This window comes from Balaenoptera ricei, chromosome 6, assembly GCF_028023285.1.
Source record: "Balaenoptera ricei isolate mBalRic1 chromosome 6, mBalRic1.hap2, whole genome shotgun sequence".
NCBI classification, from domain to species: domain Eukaryota; kingdom Metazoa; phylum Chordata; class Mammalia; order Artiodactyla; family Balaenopteridae; genus Balaenoptera; species Balaenoptera ricei.
The window spans coordinates 119,023,812-119,043,761 of NC_082644.1; the positions used below are offsets into that span (position 1 = coordinate 119,023,812).

Consider the following 19,950-nt stretch of genomic DNA (forward strand, 5'->3'; position numbering starts at 1 on the left):
ATCCCGGCACCCTTGGGACCAGCCAGGAAAGGCTGCTGGGTGGAGGGGCCCAGGGCTCACCAGGCCCAGCCACGAGCCAAGGCCCCTCCTGGCTGTTGTCAGAGGTGGGTGGAGTCCGAGACAACCACTCATTTAAGAGCAGAGCGTTGTAATAATACTTTAAAGCAGCCCATGACTAGCTTATTTGTTAATGGCTCCAGAAGGAGTCAGCTCACTATGGTAATGACCAGTTTCCGAGGGAGCGTTGCCGTTACAAGCTGCTGCTTTATAGCTCCAATCCAGAGTCCTGTTTTTAATTAGCAGCTATTTCACGACAGCTCAGAGTGTCCCAGGTCCTCGGAATCCCGAGCCTCCGAAGACACGTCTTCTGAGTCTAGAGACCAATCTCACAGCCAGTGCCCCTCAGTTTTCAGCAGAGCACCCCTTAAGCAGCCACTGGCTGGGGACTGGTGCCAGCCTGGGGGTGTGTGAATTTGAGTGAGTCACTGCTTTGCTGGGGTCTCAGTGACCTCGCTGGGCCAAAAAGGGGTTCAGATTAAATGGGGGCCTGCAGAGCTGGGCCCAGCACATAGTGGGCACTCAGAAAATACTTGTGCAAACCATCCCCCGAGTTCTCTTCCTGTTCCAAGATTCTCTGTGACTATCAAACGGCTACGAACACCCAGACCCACCAATGGCTGAGGGTCTGATAAAGAATTTATTAGGGTTGATAAGACCTTTGATTTACAAGGTCAAATTGCCCCCATCCTAGGAGAAGCCTGTCTCTTCAGCATCTCAGGATGTCCTGGATTTTGGAAGATGATGACCCCAAATGAAATTTTTGGGAACAGCTTCCATTTAGTGAGCAATCATCTTGGACCAGACACTCTGCTCAAAGCTAACTCCACAAATCCTACAAGCACCTGTTTGTTAGGCATCGGTACCCCCATTGCCTGCAGAGGAAACTGAGGTTTGGAAAGGTGACAAGACTTGCCTTCATCCCTCCAATTCTGAAGGCCAGCTCATTAACCCCTGGCTGGACAGCCTCTTGGCTTTGGTTCGAAGATGAAGTTTCAAAGCTGTTCTAGAAAACGGAGAGGAGAGCTGATCCAAACGGCTTGTAAGTTATCCACAGACGCATTCAATAAAATTAATATAATTGATTAACAACATAAATCAATAAAAGGGGTTCGACGGGGTGGTGGCATCTTCAGTTAAGCTCAGGTCAGCTTTTATTTGTCGGTTGCACTGTCTGCCCTGCGTCCTCTCTCACACCGCCTTCTGCAGTGGCCCATCCGTCCTCTCTGGGTCACTTGGGTACCAGTGGATCGTCCAGCTCATCCGCTCTGGGTGTGAGGCTCCAACTCGTTACACTGAGGCTGTAGTTATAAACAAGAAGCCCCTGTTTACCTGTTAACTCCCCTAGAGGGGGTTGAATCTTGACAAGGATCACAGCCGTGGGCTAAGGTCTGACTGTGTATGGAATTCCCCAGGGCACACATTGAAAATGCATACTCCAGGGCCCCTTCCCCTGTGGTGGTAAGGTTGGAGGCCTGGGACCCTGTGTTAGTCTGCTGCGGTGACCATAACGAAATACAATGGACCGGGTGGCTTAAACAACAGAAATCTTGGAGGCTGGAAGTCCAAGATCAAGGTGCCAGCAGAGTTGCTTTCTCTGGAGGCTTCTCTCCTTGGCCTGAAGATGGCCGCCTCCTCACCATGTCTTCACATGGCTTTTCCTGTGTGGACAAGCCTGGTGTCTCTCCTCTTCTTAGAAGGACACCTGTCCTATTGGATCACAGCCCCACCTGATGATCTCCCTGAACCTTAATCACCTCCTTAAAGGCCCATCTCCAAATACGGTCACAACTGGGGGTTAGGGCTTCAACATATGAATTTGGAGGGGAACGCAATTCAGTCCACAGCAGACCCCATGAGCTACAGGACCCTAATTAGGGGCTTGCCGACCTCTGTTCGTGGGCACGGGGCGTGCAGTTAAGGAGGCGCGGGACCGCCTCTGTGCCTCTGAAATCCCACCCACAGAGACCTCGAAGGCCCTGACCCAAGCCCCCAGATTCCTCCCCCGGTAAGGAGTCCTCCGTCCCCTTCCATGAGCAGACCGTGCTGAGGACCTGCTCCACAGAATGGCAACAAGCCATCGAATCATTCATTCTCCATTCAGACACTGTGGCATCCATGGTAACCACCAGGGCTGTGTTAGCCACTGAGAAAATTACAAGGGTGTCTGGGACACACCCCTGCCCTCAAGATGGCTGCATGTCAGGACCCAGAGAGTTCTAGGGCCGAACCTGAAACCAAAATAACACGCTCTCAGCGTCCCATGGTCCCACCCCCAAGTCCACTGTGGTCACAGGCAGGGCCAGGGGTGCAGGTGCACTGAAATCAGACAGGGAGAAGGGCCAGAGCCAGGAGGAAAGTGACGCATGGGTCTGCCACACCAGGAATCCCAACTCTTCGTGGTGGCTCGGGCTTCTCCAGGGAGCTGGTGACCATCTTGCCTTGTCATTTCTCTGGCCTGCAGGTGATCCTCGGGAAACTGTATGAGACCCGGAGCAGTCAGCTGAGGAAGTACAAGCCGCCTGTGAAGCTGGACGCCCTCTGGCACATGCCTCACTTCCAGAAGGTCAGTCTCGCCTCCACCTGCCCCTTCCTGCACCCAGCGGGGGATGCCCCTCACCTTGACTGGTCTTTACCTGTCCTCTAGACCGTAGAGTTCTGTGGGCTTCTACCCATCGACTGGCATAACAACAACAATAATAATAATAGCAACAGCAACAACTAACATTTTGGAGCCCTTCCTAAGTGCCAGGCACTGAGCTCCACTTCATTGACTCTTCCCGCACACGGAAGTGGGGAGCTGCTGCAATCACCCCCATTTCACAGACAGGAAACGTGGAGAACACTGGTGAGGGCAGCCTCGGGCCGAAGCTGGGCCATCTGACCTCGGAGTCTGGGTGTCTGTCCACTGGGGCGGACGCTGTCTGGACCAAAACCCCCTCTACTGATGGGGTCATTGCATCACATCCTACACCGGGGACCTGGGGGTGCAAGACAGCCCGATGCCATCAGCACTAAACCTCCCGTAGGGGGGCATCCCTGGGGAGATGGAGCAGATGTGTCCTGTGGGCTGTCATGCACCCAGAAAGATCTCGCACCCACCGTGCTCTGGCCTCAGGACTGACCCAGTGTCCATTCGGCCACGTAGGCCTGTCACACGGTGACGGGGCTTCTTCTTCAGCAGCTTTTAGCAAAAGAAGAAGGAGGAAGAGCTGGGGCCATTGTCAGAGGAGGGGAACCGGGAGACTTGGGGACAGTGCCACGGGATGGTGGGGGCCCAGCTCGGGCACAGGGAGCCTTTCTAGGGACCACCAGGGCCACGCCTGGTCCCGGGAAGACAGCCGCACGAAGCCGCATTCCCAGCCAGCCCAGGCCCGGCCACTGTGTAGAGTTAAATTGCAGTTTAGACAGTGAAGGGGCCCATGCCTTCCTGAACCTAATGCAATCAAACAGGCTGCCAGAGAAGCCCGCTAGCCCCCCTTGATGTTGCTCTCATGTCCTGCCCAAGTGGCCTCCATCAGCCTGTGTCAGTGGCCAACCGCCCCGCCGCTCATCAGCCCGCGCCGTCCCTGCGCACGTGGGCAGAACTGGGCACCGAGCGGGAAGAGCCGGGAGCCACCGAGCTGCCGCCCCGTTATCACTCCTCCGCCCCGGCCTGGGCAGCGCCCCTCACCTTTGGTTCCTCCGCCTCCCCCAATTTCCTGCCTTTTTATCCACATCCCTCCTCCCCTTTCTCTGCCTCTCACACTCGGGAGTTTCGCCTACAGCCTCCTTCCTGGCCCGTCCTTCTGTTGCCTTTCCTCTTCTGCTCTTTTCTCTCTGATTTTCCTGATGTTTGACGTCCATGGGGGACGCAGGCATCCTGGGGACCCTGCCCAGGAAGGGATGGGACCCATGGCTCCCCGGGCACGAGATGCCCTGCCAGCAGTCCGCTCTGCAGCACTGACCCCCAGCCCCTCTCAGCCCCCTTGTCTCCTATTTAGAATCTACAATTAGCTCCCAACCCAATGGACCCAGGAGGGCTCAGGTGGTCTCCCCCCAGCCCATCGGACTCAAGGAAAGGCCCCCCTCCCACCTCCACCACCCCCACCCCAGGTAACACGGATTCTGCTGTGTCAGGAGCCCTTGTCTCACCCGCAGGTAACCCCGTAGCCTGGCCCGGAGTAGGACTGGAAATCCAGATATAAATGAGTTTCTATTTCTAAAAGAGGGGATTTGACTCAGCTGAGCTCAGGTCTCTTCCAGTCTTTAGACTGTTGTTACAAATTACCGTTAGGAACACGGTGGCCCACCTGTGATGCCACCCCTCTGTTTGTGCTAAGTCGTTATTTCACACACGCATCCTTACCCGAGTTGTACTGAGGACAGGCGGAGGTGGTTTTCATTTTCCTCGCCCAGCAAGTGGCTTGGCCTGGAACCCAGGTTCCTCTGACTGCAGGGCCCGAGCTCAAAGGCACTATCCATTGTGTCATAGAAATAACGAGAAACAGAATAAAAATGCAAGCCCCGGGATTTATCGGGTGATTTTTCATCTTTCCTGGGGACGTTCACGGGCTTCTGGAAGTTCAGCTGCAGGAATCTCAGAGCAGGGCTGGTCCCTGGGTGCCAAGCAGTACAGCCCAGCAGAGGCGCTTAGAGCCCCAGGGCGCTGCCGCCACCGCCGCGACCCTCGGTGCCCTCCCCGTTGGGAAATACCACCCAGGAACAGTATTTATTGAGCTCTTACTGTGTGCCAAGTGCTGGACATGCATTATCTCCTAGATATAATATTCTCATTCTAGTGACTCGGAGACTGAGGCTCAGAGAGGGGAAGGAACTTGCCCTGTGAGAAGGGAGTGCCGGCCTGATCCGGGGCCTCTTCTCTGTCCTCCTGAGGACACCATCCCTCACCTCCTGGGCCCCAGCAAAGGGCTCCTTTACCCCTTTGAGGCACGTTGCCACATTGCAATTCATTACTTAACCGGACCATTCGTTGTTCAATGTCCATCTTCCCCCGTAAAGTGGGAGCCCACAAGGACATGTCTGTTGTGTCTCCACTGTGTCCCCGGAGCCCAGCCCAGGGCCTGGCACCCAGCAGGTGGCCAGTAAATGTCTGTGGGAAGGATGAATGAAGGAGCGCATGAACGAATGAATCACCAGTGCAGCCCAGGACGACAGACGAATTTAAAAGCCTTTCACAGACCCGATGAAACCCCCTTCCCAACCTAAAGGTCCCAGTGCCCACAAGCTGCAGCAGCCACCGAAGGGGTCTGGACTCGGAAGGGGCGTGGCCAGAGCTGCTCCTCCCGCAGGGGGATTACTGCTGTTGAGGCCCCGGGAGGGTCTTTGTGTCTCGTGTCTGTGCCGATCCGCCCGGCCCCCCTTCCCCACCCGGCCCCATTATGAAAGGAAAAAGCGCTTCCAAAAAAGTGGAATCTGTCACGGTGATGGATAACCTAAATGGACTCTCCCAGCTCGCGAACAGATGTCTACCCTGAACTCTGTCAGAAATAATTAAACACCTTTCACACGGAAAAGCAGCAGGCAGGGCGCGGGTGCTCCCGGGCTGGGTGAGCGCTCAGCGAGCTGGCTTTCCATCCGTCCCCACCCGGCACCGCACGGGGCACCTCCGGATCTGGGCCCAGAGGGACCAAGGAAAGGAGCAGAAACACCCCTCGGTGGGGTTCCCCGTCCGGCCACACGGGGTCCGGCGCTATCTCCCAGTCTGTGCGACCAGCAATTGCCACGCGAGGGCCAGTGCCCAGAGGGAGGGTTAGCCGACAGCTGGCGAGTGGCCTTTCTGCCAGGATGTTCATAACAGGCCGCCAGCCAGCCCCCAGGCCTGGGCCAGCGGCTGGACCTCCCTGGGGCTCAGTTTCCCCACCTGAAAATGAGGGGGGAGCACTCGTTCTTGAGGGTCTCTTCCAACCCAAGGTTCCATGACCAAGGAGCCACGTGGCGTGAGGCACGGGGTCTCGTGGAGGCCGCAGACCCCCTACCCAGAGTGAACTGGGACAGGTTCTCATTTTGGGGACAGGACATGAACTCATTGCCTCGTTCCTGAGTGGGGGGACCCCTGGGCTTGGGGCCGCACCCTCTGTGCCTGGTGGCCGGGCTTTCTCTGTGCCCCCCCTCCGCAAGGCATGCTGGGGGCCAGCCGGGAGGGAGGAGGGGGCGGCGCTGTATGTCTGTGTGCACGTGACTCCAGGGTCAGCCAGACCTGGGCCACGTGGTGGCCTGGCCATTCCTGACCTGTCACGTGGCTTGACCTGTCCAAGGCCCCGTTTCCTCTTCGGTCAAGTGGACCAGTGAGGCTCCCCTGGCAGGACTGTTTGATGAGAACACGTGCACAGTGTTTAGCAGAGCACCGGACCCTTATCAAGCCACCAATAAATGGCAGCTGCCATGAGGGTGGTCCTGGTGATCACTCATTCATTCATTCACTCACTCATTCATTCATTCACAAATCTTATCTCTGAGCACCTTTGTGTGAGACCCTGTTCTCAGCACTGATCATATACTACTTACTGTAGGGCTGCTGGCGACAAGCAAGGAGTGAGGTGGACAGACAGACGGGCGGACAGATAACTGAGCAGGTGGACCACTAGACGGGGAAGTCTGGAGAAGCGCCAGCCCTAGGCGTCCAGTTCTCACGCCCGAAATGCTGGGGAGATGTCCACCTGAGCTGGCAGCCCCGAGTTTGGGGTGGGGATGACCTCCCACAACGATAACCCCATCAGCACAATGCTGACTCGGGTTGGCCCACCCTGTTCTGCCTTTTGTGTCCCCGGGCGGGGTTGGGGGGGGGAACCAGGCATCCCAGCTCACCCAGGACAGCCCTCCTTGGGTCTGGTTGGGAGGCAGACTAAGTAACAGCACCCCCTCTGCTCTCAAAAGTGACCCAATCGGAACCATATAGTCTATGGTCTCCTGGTCTGAAATCAAGAAAAACAGACGGTTTATCCCCCTTTACAAAAAGACTACCAGTGATAACGGCCCAAAGACAGAGGGGCGGGTGCCCCCAAATATTTATAGCAGCACTGACAGTGGTGAAAGGCTGGACGTCGCAGGCAAGTAATGGCTTAGGTACGTGTTGGGAGATATTACACAGATATTGCAGAGATAATATACGACATCATGAAATATTATACAGCCACTGAGAATATTGACTTCAGTCTGTACTTACTGACACTTTAATCATCTTTTCCCACTTTAATAATAATTTCCCCACATATTACTGGGGGGAAGAACCTGTGCTGTGTGACCCCGTCTGGATGGAGGCACCCACACACCACGAGGGGGTCTATGCTCCAGGACAGACGTCCGGAAGGAGGGGCCCCGAGTAGCAGCAGCTGGGATCTCTGGGGTGAGCTGGAGGCTGTTTTACTTTCTCTGATGCTCTTTTCTGCATTGTTTCCATTTTTATAATGAGTACCTGTAACTTTTACGAAACCAGTAAGGTTTATTTATTTTTTCAATGTTTTTCAAGGATGGGGGCTCTACATCCTTCCCCGGGGTCCCTGTCCCTGTGCTCAAGCCCCTTTCAGCCCTGCTCCTCCCTACGGCTCACCGAGCACTCCCCGTGCTGCCGGCCAAGCCTGCTTTCTCCTGTTCAGTTTCCATCAGGCATGAAGGTCAGAGGCTGGCGCTCAGTCCCAGTCGTGAAAGCGGCTGACTTGCGGAGTCTGGATCTCTGTGGCCAGGTCCGTGTTATAATTGGAGATCCAAGATCCATTTTAGAGGGGAGTTTGCCCAAGCATCTCGGGGTCTCCGCTTCAACCCGAACACTCCGCCTCTCCCCGCAAGCCCTCATCCTTCCTCTACAGCCCCGATACCCACCGACATTACATAGTCATTCAGTCACTAAAGTATGAACAAATTGACTATATTTTCATTTGGCTTTTGGGTTCAGCCCCACTGCTTTAGAATAATGGCCCAAGCTATTAAGCTAACAGTTTGATTTACAAGCTCTTGTGCTCTGAACGCTGGGATCAGACTTCTCTCTTTGTGGAAGACTAACCCTGCCTCGGGTCTCCTGGGCCCCTGACTCACTAATAGAACAGGAGACGGTAGGGGGAAAAAAATCAGCAGTCAGCCAAGCAGTGATGCCCAGAGATGCAGCTGATTAGTGAAAGCTGCTGAATCTAAGAAAAGGATTTTCTTGCCCACCTTTAAGCTCTCTTACAAATCATAGCTGGCTGGAAAGTTAGCTCTCTGTTAAAGCCCCAGGGCGGGCTCTCAGCCCGTCACCCTGCTGCCGCCACCTCTCCAAAGGGCCCGCACGGTTCAAATAAAAATGGACCGTTCTCTGCACGGGTGTCTCAAGCCCCAAAGTCACTCCTTCCAGACCCAGGAAGGGCAGATTCCAGATGGACTGCCCCTCCCTGAGGTCCCTGCACCAGTGATGTATTTTAAGAATCCTGTCGGTCTGTTGCCGCAGAATAAGAATCATCCCAGGTTGCCGCGTAGGGCACTGAGAGCACGGATGAAATATGTCACACGCAGAACGGGGCAATAGGAAGAATGATTCAGAGGCTCTGATGCTCTTGAAATTTCTTCCCTAAATACAGATTCCCCCCTCCCGTTATAAATCAGATCAGTATGCAGAAGGGCTGACTCACCGAAGGAATAAAAGCAGGGGCTTAATTGGTTTTACATAATCCGGCACCTCGGAGAGACAGAATTTTTAGGCACCTGCTCACGAGGTGACATTGCTGCTCAAATCCCGGTGAGCTGAAGCTCTGGGGGTTGGGGACAAGAGGAAAAGGGGCCGGGGCCGGGGGTCGGGGGGAGAGGAGATAGCGGCAAAGTTTCTGGTGCAGCTGGAGAAATCTTGAAGTCTGAGGGAACCTGGGTCATGGAGGGAGGTGGCAGGCATCGTGCGGGATGTGGGAGCTGGCACTTGTAACGAAACAGCCCTGCAACCTGGGGACCCCCAGCCTGGCTGTCCCCTTAATCTGTCGGGCACCCCTGGGAATTTTCAGTTTAATCCAGAAAGCACTTCACCCCCCAACTGGGTGTGAAAATATTTCCAATTTCGTGTTGAAAATCAACCAGAAAATAGACTAAGACGGCTTGTTTTGACATCAGGCATCTATTTCTAATCTCTGGAGATAGCTAGAATCTCATGTTGAGTTTTGGGAGTTGATAGGACTTTCCAGGTCCCCAATTGCTTCTTCCAGCTTATCCCCAAGAGAATAAATCCCCCATGATCTAAAGAGAATCTCCCGGGCTTAAGAAGGAGTTCGGGTTAACGTCTGCCACCTCTGGAATGACTTCCTCCATGTCTCCCTCGTTTCCACATGTCCCCACTTGTCAACCTCTGTCACCAGGCACCAAGGCTGCGGGAGTGATGGGGGTCCAAGCCGCCTGGCACGTGGCCAGCAGGAGGGTCCCGCAGATAAACAACATTCGATGATCTACTTGGATAAAGTCAAGGTTCATTCAAACTGAGGTTTGTCAAAAGTGCAGGCGAGATGAATCCAGAGGCCGGTATCCTCATATCTACAAGCCGCGTGCAACACACAGCCTCCCTGGTTTCCCTCAGAGATGCAAAGTTCATGGGCATCAGAGAACATGACACGTCGGGGAGGAAGGAAGATGACGGGGATGTTTTCTTGGCTCCTTCCCTTCCTCTCCTCGAAGAGAGCCTGGGAAATGATGCCTTAGCAGTGCAAACAATGTGGGTAGTTGGACCAAAGTCCACTGGTTGGAGGTGCAGAGGGAAGGGCGTCCAAGAAGACGGCGCCCCCAGATGACAGCACAAAAACCACACCCGACAGCTCACACATCCCAAGCGCCTCTTAGAGGCCGGGCTGGGTGCCTCGATGGATGGTCTCATTTGGTGTCCATGCTCACAGAAACCAAAGCTTGGGGGCTTCAAGTCACGTGCCCCAAGGGTCACAGTTAACAAGTGGCGGGTGGTGTCTGAGCCCTCTGGCTGGCTGCCTCCAGGCCTCAGGCCCTGGAAGAGTCGATAAATACCAAGGACCTGCAACTGAGGTCAGGGGCCAGTGGGGGCTAAATGCAGGACCTGGGAAGGAAAGTGAAGGGCGGTCAGGAACTCGGGTGTTTATAGGTGTCCAGAGGGTCGTGGCCAGCCCTGCTCTGGCTGACTTAAGCCCTCACAATAAATGAAACTTCTCACTGCCCTGATAGCCTTTAGACCTTGACAAAACCCCGTAGCATCTTTTAAACGGCAGCTTGGCCCCAAAGCTAAAGAGGAAAGAGGCCATTGATGGAGGTGGGGGGGGCGGGAGTCAGGCTTGCTGTATCAGAAGGCCTGAGGCAGAGACGGAGCCCAGCAGGAGGGCCTAGCCTGTGGGCTCGGAAACCACACAGATGCTCCAGGTCCCATCCTGCCTCTGCATCTGCATCTGTAAAGTGGGGATCATGATAGCATCAAGTGAACCGTGCATGTAAAGCACTCGGCACGGGCCTGGCCAGGGGAAGGTCACGGAGCAGTAACATCTCTGGGTTGGACGGGGCTTTGCCATCTGCTTCTCTAGATGAATGGTTCTCAGACTTGGCTGTGCCCGGGGTCCTCTGAGGAGAGGTTTAAAATGCAGATTCCAGGGCCCCACCCAGGACCCCGATCCAGTGGGTCTGGGGTAGCCACCAAGCCTGTGTTTTCAACAAGCAGCTCCTCAGCTCCCTGGGTCAATGTCAATTCCTCTTACACAGATATGTTTAAAGCACACATTCCCCAAGGCAGGCTGCGCCCTTTCATACATTTGCCATAAGGCAGGTTGGGGCTTCAGAAAGAAACGTCCTATTGGAGGCAAGCTGTCGTCTGTTAAACAGCCCTAAGGATTATGAACGTCTGTCTCAATCTGCTCAGACTACTCTCACAGAATGCCATAGGCTGGGTGGCTTAAACAACGCATATTTATTTCTGGAGGCTGGAAGTTGGAAATCAAGGTGCCAGCGTGGTCAGGATCTGATGAGGCTCTCTTCCTGGCTTACAGATGGCCACCTTCTTGCTGTGACCTCACCCGGCGGAGAGAGGGAAAGCAAGCTCTCTGGTGTCTCTTCCTAAAACGGCGCTAATCCCATCATGGGGGTCCCACCCTCATGACCTCATCCAAGCCTAACTACTCTCAAAGGCCCCACCTCCAAATATCACCACACTTGGGGGGTAGGGCTTCACATATGCATTTTAGAGGGACACGATTCAGTTCACAGCAGTTCTTTCTCAAGTTCAGTCCAAGTCTGCCTCCTCTATCTCCTTCTACCTGCCGCCTCAGAGTTGTGTTTCTCCCTCTGGAGCCCCATGGAACCACATGCTTCCCCTTCTAAGTGACAGCCCTGCAAATACATGAGGTCAGACACTGTTTTGTCATCGATGTCCAGGTTCTGGATGGTTCCTTGGGGCAGCGTCCTGGATGTCGATAGGTGGGACCCTGTGTTGCAGGGACAGTGGATTGCCCAGATGCTGTGACCTCTGCCACCCAGTATGCATTCTCTACCTTTGTCCACAGTCACAGAAGATTTGTCAACTTGTACTGCCTTTCTGCATATTTTTGAACGAAATTGTGGGTACAAATAGTGCAGAAAATAAAACCCCTCTTCTATTGATACTTAGAGGTTTAGCTGAGCAAAGGAGATGGAGAGGATCCTTAAGGATGCTTGAATCTCAGAGGCGTTTCTAAGGGCTCTGTTGCCTTACCCCAGGTTCCTAAACCATCCATCCATCCATCCACCCGGGATTTGTTGAATGTCCACAGGGCGCCCCCTAACAGTCGAGTAAGGTCCCCTGTCTGTTGGCATTTCCCTGGAACAGTGTCTGGAATATGGCATCAGCATCTTTGCTGTCTAGTTGAGGACACCTAACTCTAATATTCCTATCTGTGACTTGACAGGCTTAGCCTCGTCAACCACAGAAAGAGTCTCCTCCTTCTTAAGAGATACTGGGAAAAAAAAAATCTTCCTGCTCATTATTCTAATAAGAGAAAAGGGGAAAGACAACACCAAGCCCCACCACAGTGTACCCCACCCCGATGGGCCATGGGCACGGCACAGCCGAGTACGTTCCCGGCTTCCCTGGAAGCAACACAGGAGTTGTTCAACAGCCAAAATGAATCAGCGATGAGGCACTGACGGGCACTGCACGGACGGCTCAGCAAAGGACTTAATTTGCAACCGAGCACAAAATCAAAGACTCTGTCAGCCGAGGAACCGTGCGCCTGGACAACCACCTTGTGCTACCTGGGAAAGCATTGTCAGGTAAATTTCCAGAGAAAGTAATTAAGGAATCCCCATTGTCTAAATGCAGCAGCAAAATCTGAAGCTCTGGAATTTGATGCTCGCCAGGGATCTGGTGTCTCCTCCCAGCTTGATCCTTCATCACAATGAACAGTCGAAGTTTATGAAGAGATCGGCTGGTGCGTCTCCCCCTTGCTCTGCCCAAGATACTCTCCAGCACCGCGTGCTCCCGCAGGCATTGTCTTGACGGGGAAGCGGTAGGCAGCGAATGAGATCGCCGCTTGTGGGACGGGGGTGAGACTAATATACAAATATATAGCCCTCTCTGAGATCTGGCAGGCGCCAATGAATATTTATCAAGTACCCACAGCTAGCACGATACTGCGTGTCAACGCGGAGAACATATAGTCCGCGGCGTCGGGGAGTCTACCCTCTGACTCAAAAGCTACAGGCAGATAGATGTTCCGTGCGCTCGGAGGCCCCGCCCGGCTCGGGAGTTTGGGTTCATATTTACAGCCAGCGGCCTCCTCTTTCTGAGACGATGTGGAATTCTCAAGCAGGCATCATCATTACTGCGGCCTCCACAGGGCGGGCACCCAAGCCTCTGGGGCCCACCCCATTCACAAAGGTTCTCCATCAACACATCTCCTTCCCTAACCCCCTCCTTAGCGCTTCCTTGAGTTTAAAATAAAAGAAGTCCATTAAAGTAAAAGAAGTCCTGCTGTCCATAGAGGCTTAGAGCCCATCGTGACCGTCCATATCCTGATATTTCTAAGCGGGGTGAGCGGGCGAAGCATCCCGCTGGAATCGCCCACTGCCCCCCTCGCAGGCTGAGCCCCTCCAGCCGAAAGCCTCTGGGCCACCTCCCGGAAGAATAGTGCCAGCCGGTGCCCATCTTCTGGGCTCTGAAAAGGAAAGGCGAGACCTCCCCCCCCATCCCTGGCAGCTCCGCTTGTCACGGTGCTTGCTGACAACCCCACTGAAAACAGCCCTCGCTGCCGCTGTGAAGCCTCTTCCTGTCTCCCATTCACTCCTTCCTCAGACGGTTTTTGAAAGCCGAAAAGTCTGGAAAAACACACACTCCCCCCAGCCCACCCCCCGGGCCCATCACCGAGGGAGAAGGGGCGGCAGGCTGGGTGAGCGGGCCTGCCTATCGTCCTCACCTGGCCCCGTGGTGCACCGCCTCCAATTAAATCAAAATGGTTTGTTTTTAATGGTCTTTTACACTGACAAGTGGGCGATCATTTTGGGCCCACGAGCTGTCAGGGAACTGAGGCAAATCCTCCGTTGATAATGCCCAATGCTTCCAATTAGGAGCTGAGGCCGCTCCTGGCGCACTAACGATTCCCCAGCCGCCCCCCAGGCCCCTTTGGCGCTGGCTGTTTCTTCTTCCTTCTCCACTGCAAATTACTGACACAAAACGGAAGGCCCCGCGTCTCCTCCGCCACGCCAGGCCCGGGCCCTGTTGGGCTTAATGAGCCGATGGAAGTTTCGTGGCTCCGGCGCTAAATTCTTTTCTTGTTTGACAGCTGCTCGGCTAAGGCGAGTGTTGACCTTATAAAAGATTTAGTGTTTCTCATTATTTTCTGTCAAGCTTCACAAGTGATGGCTGTGCGGTTATCATTTGCATCCTGGGGTGCGTGTGCGTGTGTGTGTGGGCACGCGCGCGCGCGCGCGTGTGTGTGTGTGTGTGTGTGTTGGACGGGGCTCCGAAGTGGAGACGGGGAAGCAGGAAGGGGTCTTTCTCTCCCCAAGTTGCATTTGGGTCCCGCACACCAGCTACTGGCTTGACATCCTTCTCGGGCTGAGGTGTTTCAAAGAGAAGGCAGGATGCAAAGCCGGGAGGACGGATGGTTCGATGGCTTCGGGGCCTCCCAGATGGAGCTTTGGTGGAGGCACCTTGAGGCTGGTGGACTCCCAGAACCTGGGGGCGACAGCCCAGCCAGGGACGGACGTGCTGGGCAAAAGGATGGGCTGCGGTAGACGCGGTCCTGAGGACAGTTTTAGGGCTACACTCAAGACTTCATCACGGGGAACTCACTCTTTTCTTACAGGCCCCGTTGAAAGCCATCACCGGCAAGGTTTTTCTCTCTGCTCTGCATCCTAAATGAGGATTTAATGTTTTTAAAAAAGCAGAACCGATTTTTTTTAAGTGGCACGTATTATTGTCCCCTGTGGGATGACTATGGGAGCATGTGTTAGTCTTCACTTGGCTCCTGCACCCACGCCAAATGGGGGCCGCTCTATAAATAACAAGACTCCAGGGAGTCCACGCTGGCTGCCCCATCTCCCCTCTTTCATTCCCTGTGTTCTCCCCTCACTCTAACCTACCCACTGGTCTTCCCAGGTGAGGGTGCCCCGAGGCTGCCTGAAGAGGGAGAGAGACAGTTAAGGGCAGGTGAACGCATGGATGTCTTCTCCCAGGGGTTCTGAGTCTTTGTTCCTCCTTGTTACCGTGGGAGACTCGGTTTTGATCCTCTTAGAGCAAATACATGGCACCCTCTCCCTTCCACGCCCATGGCAGATCTTGCTAATCAATCACCGCACACTTTTTCATGGGCCTAGATTCAGCCTGAGAATATTTTATGACAGAACATGGGCGTCAGCCGCCATCATGGGAAGTGCAGCCTCCTTGCCATCTCTGCCTTAGAGGGGCCATTTAAATCAACTGCTAAGGATCCTAAAAGTCCTTGCCTTTTTATGCTACATCAAGATGATTTTTATATAAAAGGAAATAAAATATAGCCCACCAAAGGAAAATAGATACATTGGACTTCATCAGAATGAAAACCTTCGGTGCTTCAAGTGATGCTATCAAGAAAGTGAAAAGACAACCCCCAGAAGAGGAGAAAATATTTGCAAATCAAATATCCTATAAGGGACTTGCATCTATGAATATAAATATTACTCTTACAACTCAGTAATGAAAAGATAACCCAAATTTTTAAATGGTCAAAGGACATGAATAGATATTTCTCCAAAGAAGATATACACAAATCACCAATACACACATGGAAGATGCCCAAAGTCATCAGTCATTAGGGGGATGCAAACCAAAACCTTAGTGAGACACTGCTTCGTACCCAAGAACTAGGATGGCTGTAATAAAAAAAGACAATAACAAGTGTTTGCAAGGACACAGAAATCAGAACACTAATACATTGCTGGTGAGAATTAAAAAATTGTGCGGCCACTTTGGAAAACACTGTGACAGTTCCCCAAAAGGCTAAACTCAGAGTTTCCATGTGACCCAGCAATTCTGCTCTTAGGTGTATACTCAAGAGAAATGAAAACACACATCCATGCAAAAACCTGTACATGAATGTCCCTAGCATCATTATTCATAAGAGCCAAAAAGGGGAAATAACCCAAATGTCCATCAACTGATGAATGGATAAACAAAATGCGGTAGATCGTACAATAGAGTATCACTCAGCAATAAAAAGGAATTAAGTAGTGAAACATGCTACAGCATGGATGGACCTTGAGGATGTGTTATGTTGAGTGAAAGAAGCCAGTCACCAAAGACCATGCACTGTATGATTTCATCATTAGGAAATGTCCAGAATAGGCAAATCCATAGAGATAAAAAGTAGAATAATTGTTGCCAGGGGCCAGGAGGAGGGAAATGGGGAGTGATTCCAAAGGGTACAAGGTTTCTTTGGGGGATTATGAAAATATTCTAAACTTAGATTATGCGGGTGGTTACACAACCCTATGGATATACTAAAAATCATTGATTTATGCACTTTTCTTTTTGGAAGAAAAATTTTTTCTTTTTCTTTTTTTTAAATTTTAACTTAATTTTAATTTTATATTGGAGTATACTTGATTTACAATGTTCTGTTAGTTTCGGATGTACAGCAAAGAGTTATACACTTTAAAAGGGTGAATTTCATCTCAGCAGAGCTGTTTAAAAAAAAAAACTTGAAAAAAACATAGCCCACCTGAGTCAGACAAGTACTCATCGCCCAGATTCTGTCTTTGGAGCCTTGAACAGGGTGATAATTGGGCACCGAGAAATAGCCTCAGATGGTGAGGGAGGGTCTCGTGTGTCCCCAGCCTCCCCAATGAGCTATTATGACTCTCGCTTAACCTGCAGCCTATTAAACTTAGACACTGAAGAAGCAGAGGTGGGCACCAACCTGGAGTTTTTTGGAAAATTCAGACACCCCGCCTTGGTATTACCCTATTATTTATCTACCAGCACCTGGCAAGCAGATTCATTGTTCAATTTTGATCTCAACTGCTGCTGACTAGCCTTAGCTAATCCTTGGGAATGATCTAGAGATATTGTTTGGCTTCTGGAAATAGCAGAACGATTCTTATGTTCAAAGACATGCATGATTCTCTTTTCTTCTGCCGCAGTAAGCCTCAAGAACTCCACAGTCAGTGGAGGAGAAACCTGGTTCCCAGGTCTGGCTTTGCCGCTTGGTAGCTGGGTCTCCTTGAGCCAGTGTCCTAACCATCCTGAGAATCAGTTTCCTCTCTTGTCAAGTGAGGGTGGTACCCCCAGCCCTCACCTGGGGGCCGTCGCTCTCCCCCTTCACCTGACACGGTCCCCTGAGGTCCCACGTTAGACCTTGTGGGCCGGCAGGATGTTTGTTTTTCTAAGCCCGGCTTTGGATGTTCTTTGAAAACACAGCATGTGTCAGCAGGGCGGGTCAGGCCCTGTGTCCTTGCTCCATCTATTTTTGGACCACAGAGAAATTAGAGCCGGTAGCAGAATAACAATTTAGGGGACCAGATGTCTCAGGAGAGACTGCCACCCTCGTTAATTACTTACACTACAGACCTGCTACATCAGAGCCTAGGACCCACCGTGCCCGCCGACATCCTGCATGGATTTGTGTTCTACGGGGCCTCTGACCTCCAGCTGCCCGAGCTTGGCAGAAATTACTGACCTGGGACTGATCCATAATTTTCAAGTACCTCTCATTAGAGGAGACAGCCCCTCAATCTTTTAAAGCAAAATCTCTCCCAGTCACCTGAGCGGTTGTCACTTAAAAAAAACTAAACTAAAATCTCTATAGCTGTCATTTTTTTTTTTTTTTTTAGCTCTTTGGGAGATTTTTTTTTTTTTTTTTTTCTAATCTGGCTATTTTTTCCTCAGATCCTACCTTTTTGCCTTCTCGGCCCCCAGACTTGGCCCTGGAGGGCTTGGTGTCCAGTTGGGGGACCACTGTGAGGCTCATGAGAGGGGCCTGGATAGCAGCTGGCCCGGCCGCCCCTTTTAGGAGGTTGTGTCGGGAGGATCGTGGGAAAGCTGCTCAGTTTGTGAACCTGACTGGTGGGTGGGTTCCTCCCGCTGGGGGACACAAGCCAAAGTCACACACCACTGGTGGTGACACTCCTTTTGGCAGCAAAACTCTGGATTCAGATGGAATCAAACACAAATCTCCAACAAACAGCTCTCGTAAAACGGAGGAACTGTTTCTAAATTGCAGGTGTGTGGAGGGAGAGACCTCTGGCCCTGTGTCACTTCTCCAAAACGCAGTTTGAAAATCACCTCTTGTGTTTTCATCTTAAAAAGACAAAAAGGCAATACTCCCTTACAGATAAAACCAAAGCACCCTCTGCTTCCCCGTTCTCACCCCCTCCCTCCCAGAGGCAATGCCAGGCATGACTTCCGGGCACGTTCTTTCCTCCCATTTCTTTCCGTTTAACTAGACTCATGCACAGGCTTGAATAACACAGGCGATCGTTTTGTAGGTTTTACGTTTTTCATGTAAATGGCATCATACTTAACATTCCATCTGTAAATGAAACTTTTTTCCATGCAACGTTGTGTTTTTGGTTCAGCTGGACCTGGAGCAGCCCTGTTCACCAGAACTTTCTGAGATGATGGACGTGCTCTGCAGCTGCCCTGCTCAGTGCAGTAGCCCACGTGGGCACACGGGCTTATGGAGCCCCTGGAATGCGGTTTGCGGGACAGAGCGACTGAATTTTTCATTTTATTTCATTTTCGTCGGGCAGGCCCTCTCTGGAGCGGTCATTTTAACTGATGCCGATTATTCCACTGCGTGAATTCACCACCTTCGGTATATCCAGTCCCCACTGATGGGCAGGCGGTTGTTTCCAGGATTTTGTATCATGTTGTAATGAGGATTCCTGTACACATCGCTTGGTGGACCTTTTTGAAGGTCTCTCCAGGGTATGTACCTAAACATGGACTCGTGGGGTCATAGGCTCCAGCCTTTCTAGCTGAAGCCAAATCCCTCTCCAAGTGGTCGTACCGATGAGCACCGTCTCTAGCAGTGTATGAAAGTTCCCATTTCTACTGTCGGACTTGTGACCATTATTACCAATCTGATGGGCGAGAAATGGTATTTCTTGCTTTGTTCCCTGATGACATACTTTAGGTTGAGCCCCTTTCCCCGTGTCTGCTGGCCTTCAGATTTCCCCTCCGTGACCTGCCCTGTTCATCCCTTCTGTCTGTTTTTATTTTTTTGTCGCCGTGGGACTGCAGCACCACTTTCACCCTCACCTCATCCCCACCTTATCCTTCAAGTCTCTGCTTGTATGTTATTTCCTCGGGAAGTCTCCTCTGGCCCCAAAGTCTGAGTTTTTAATTCTCTGTATTATAAGCTCTTACAGAATCTGGTACTTCTTTTAATAGTTAGCACAACTGGACTTCCCTGGCTGTCTAGTGGTTATGACTTAGTGCTTCCACTGCAGGGGGTGCGGGTTCAATCCCTGGTCGGGGAACTAAGATCCCACGCAGCCAAAAAAAAATAGCACAACTATAAGCGAGTAATTAGTTGTGTGATCATATTTTTATTACTAGTTTCCTGGCTCTATGACAGTAGAGGCTTTCTAAATTCTCCCTGAATCATGGTACCTAATGTAGAGTCTGGCACACAGTGGGTACTCAATAAGTATTCAATAAGTGAAATAATGAGCACATAGATGAAAGGGCAACGGTCACACCTTATCCCCTAACCCAGATCACATGGGCACCTTCTCTATAACAGCACCAGTTTATTCCACGTAGCGATTTTCTGTCAAAAGTGGATCAGACTTTTCAAACGAGCATAAAAACTCAACAAATACCAAAAGGTCTGATTCACGCAGATCACTTTGGCACCAAAGAAATAAAATTAGAAATCGGTCACAAACGTAACTAACAAAATTGCCGGGAAATTTAAAACCATATTTATAAATAACTTCAGGACCAAAGAAGAAATCCAAACAGAAATTTGATAGAGATTAGATGAAAAGAGAACCGAACAAAAATAAAGGTAACTCAAAACTTGTGAGATGAGATAAAAGAACATGTAGAGGGAAACACAGTTGCCAATGCTATGTTGTATAAATGTTAATACTAGAAAAAAAAGAAAGATTAAAAGGTAATTATAGCTAAGCAGACAACTCTAGATGCTAGAAAAAGAACAACAGAGAAACTTCAAAGAAGGAAATGATGAAGTCAAGAGCAAAATTAATGAAATGTCAAAGGCACAATTAAGGGTATCAATCAGACGAAAAGTTGGCTCGTTTTAAGTAGATCAGAAAAGCACAGATGCTTTCAAATGAATTGGGAAATGGGATCCAGGAATCTAGATCCCCAGGGGCGGAGTGGGGCCCACAGTGGGCAGGGCGTGGACCTCAGGAAAAGGCGATGGAAGTGTCTGCTAGTGTCAGCTCTGCCCAGGACCACGGAGACCCTGGGAGAATCGCTTCCCACTTTTGGGTCTCGGGTTTTCCATCTGT

The 19,950-nt window shown here is 51.7% G+C and overlaps 1 protein-coding gene across 1 annotated transcript in view; it reads left to right on the forward strand.

Moving 5' to 3' along the window:
* The window catches only part of CFAP77 (cilia and flagella associated protein 77), a 131,753-nt gene that overhangs the window by 105,429 nt on the left and 6,374 nt on the right, over positions 1-19,950 (forward strand). Inside the window, exon 5 of the mRNA XM_059925916.1 lies at positions 2,522-2,623. Within this exon, the coding sequence (XP_059781899.1) occupies positions 2,522-2,623 (102 nt within the window). The remainder of the gene's footprint in view (positions 1-2,521; positions 2,624-19,950) is intronic.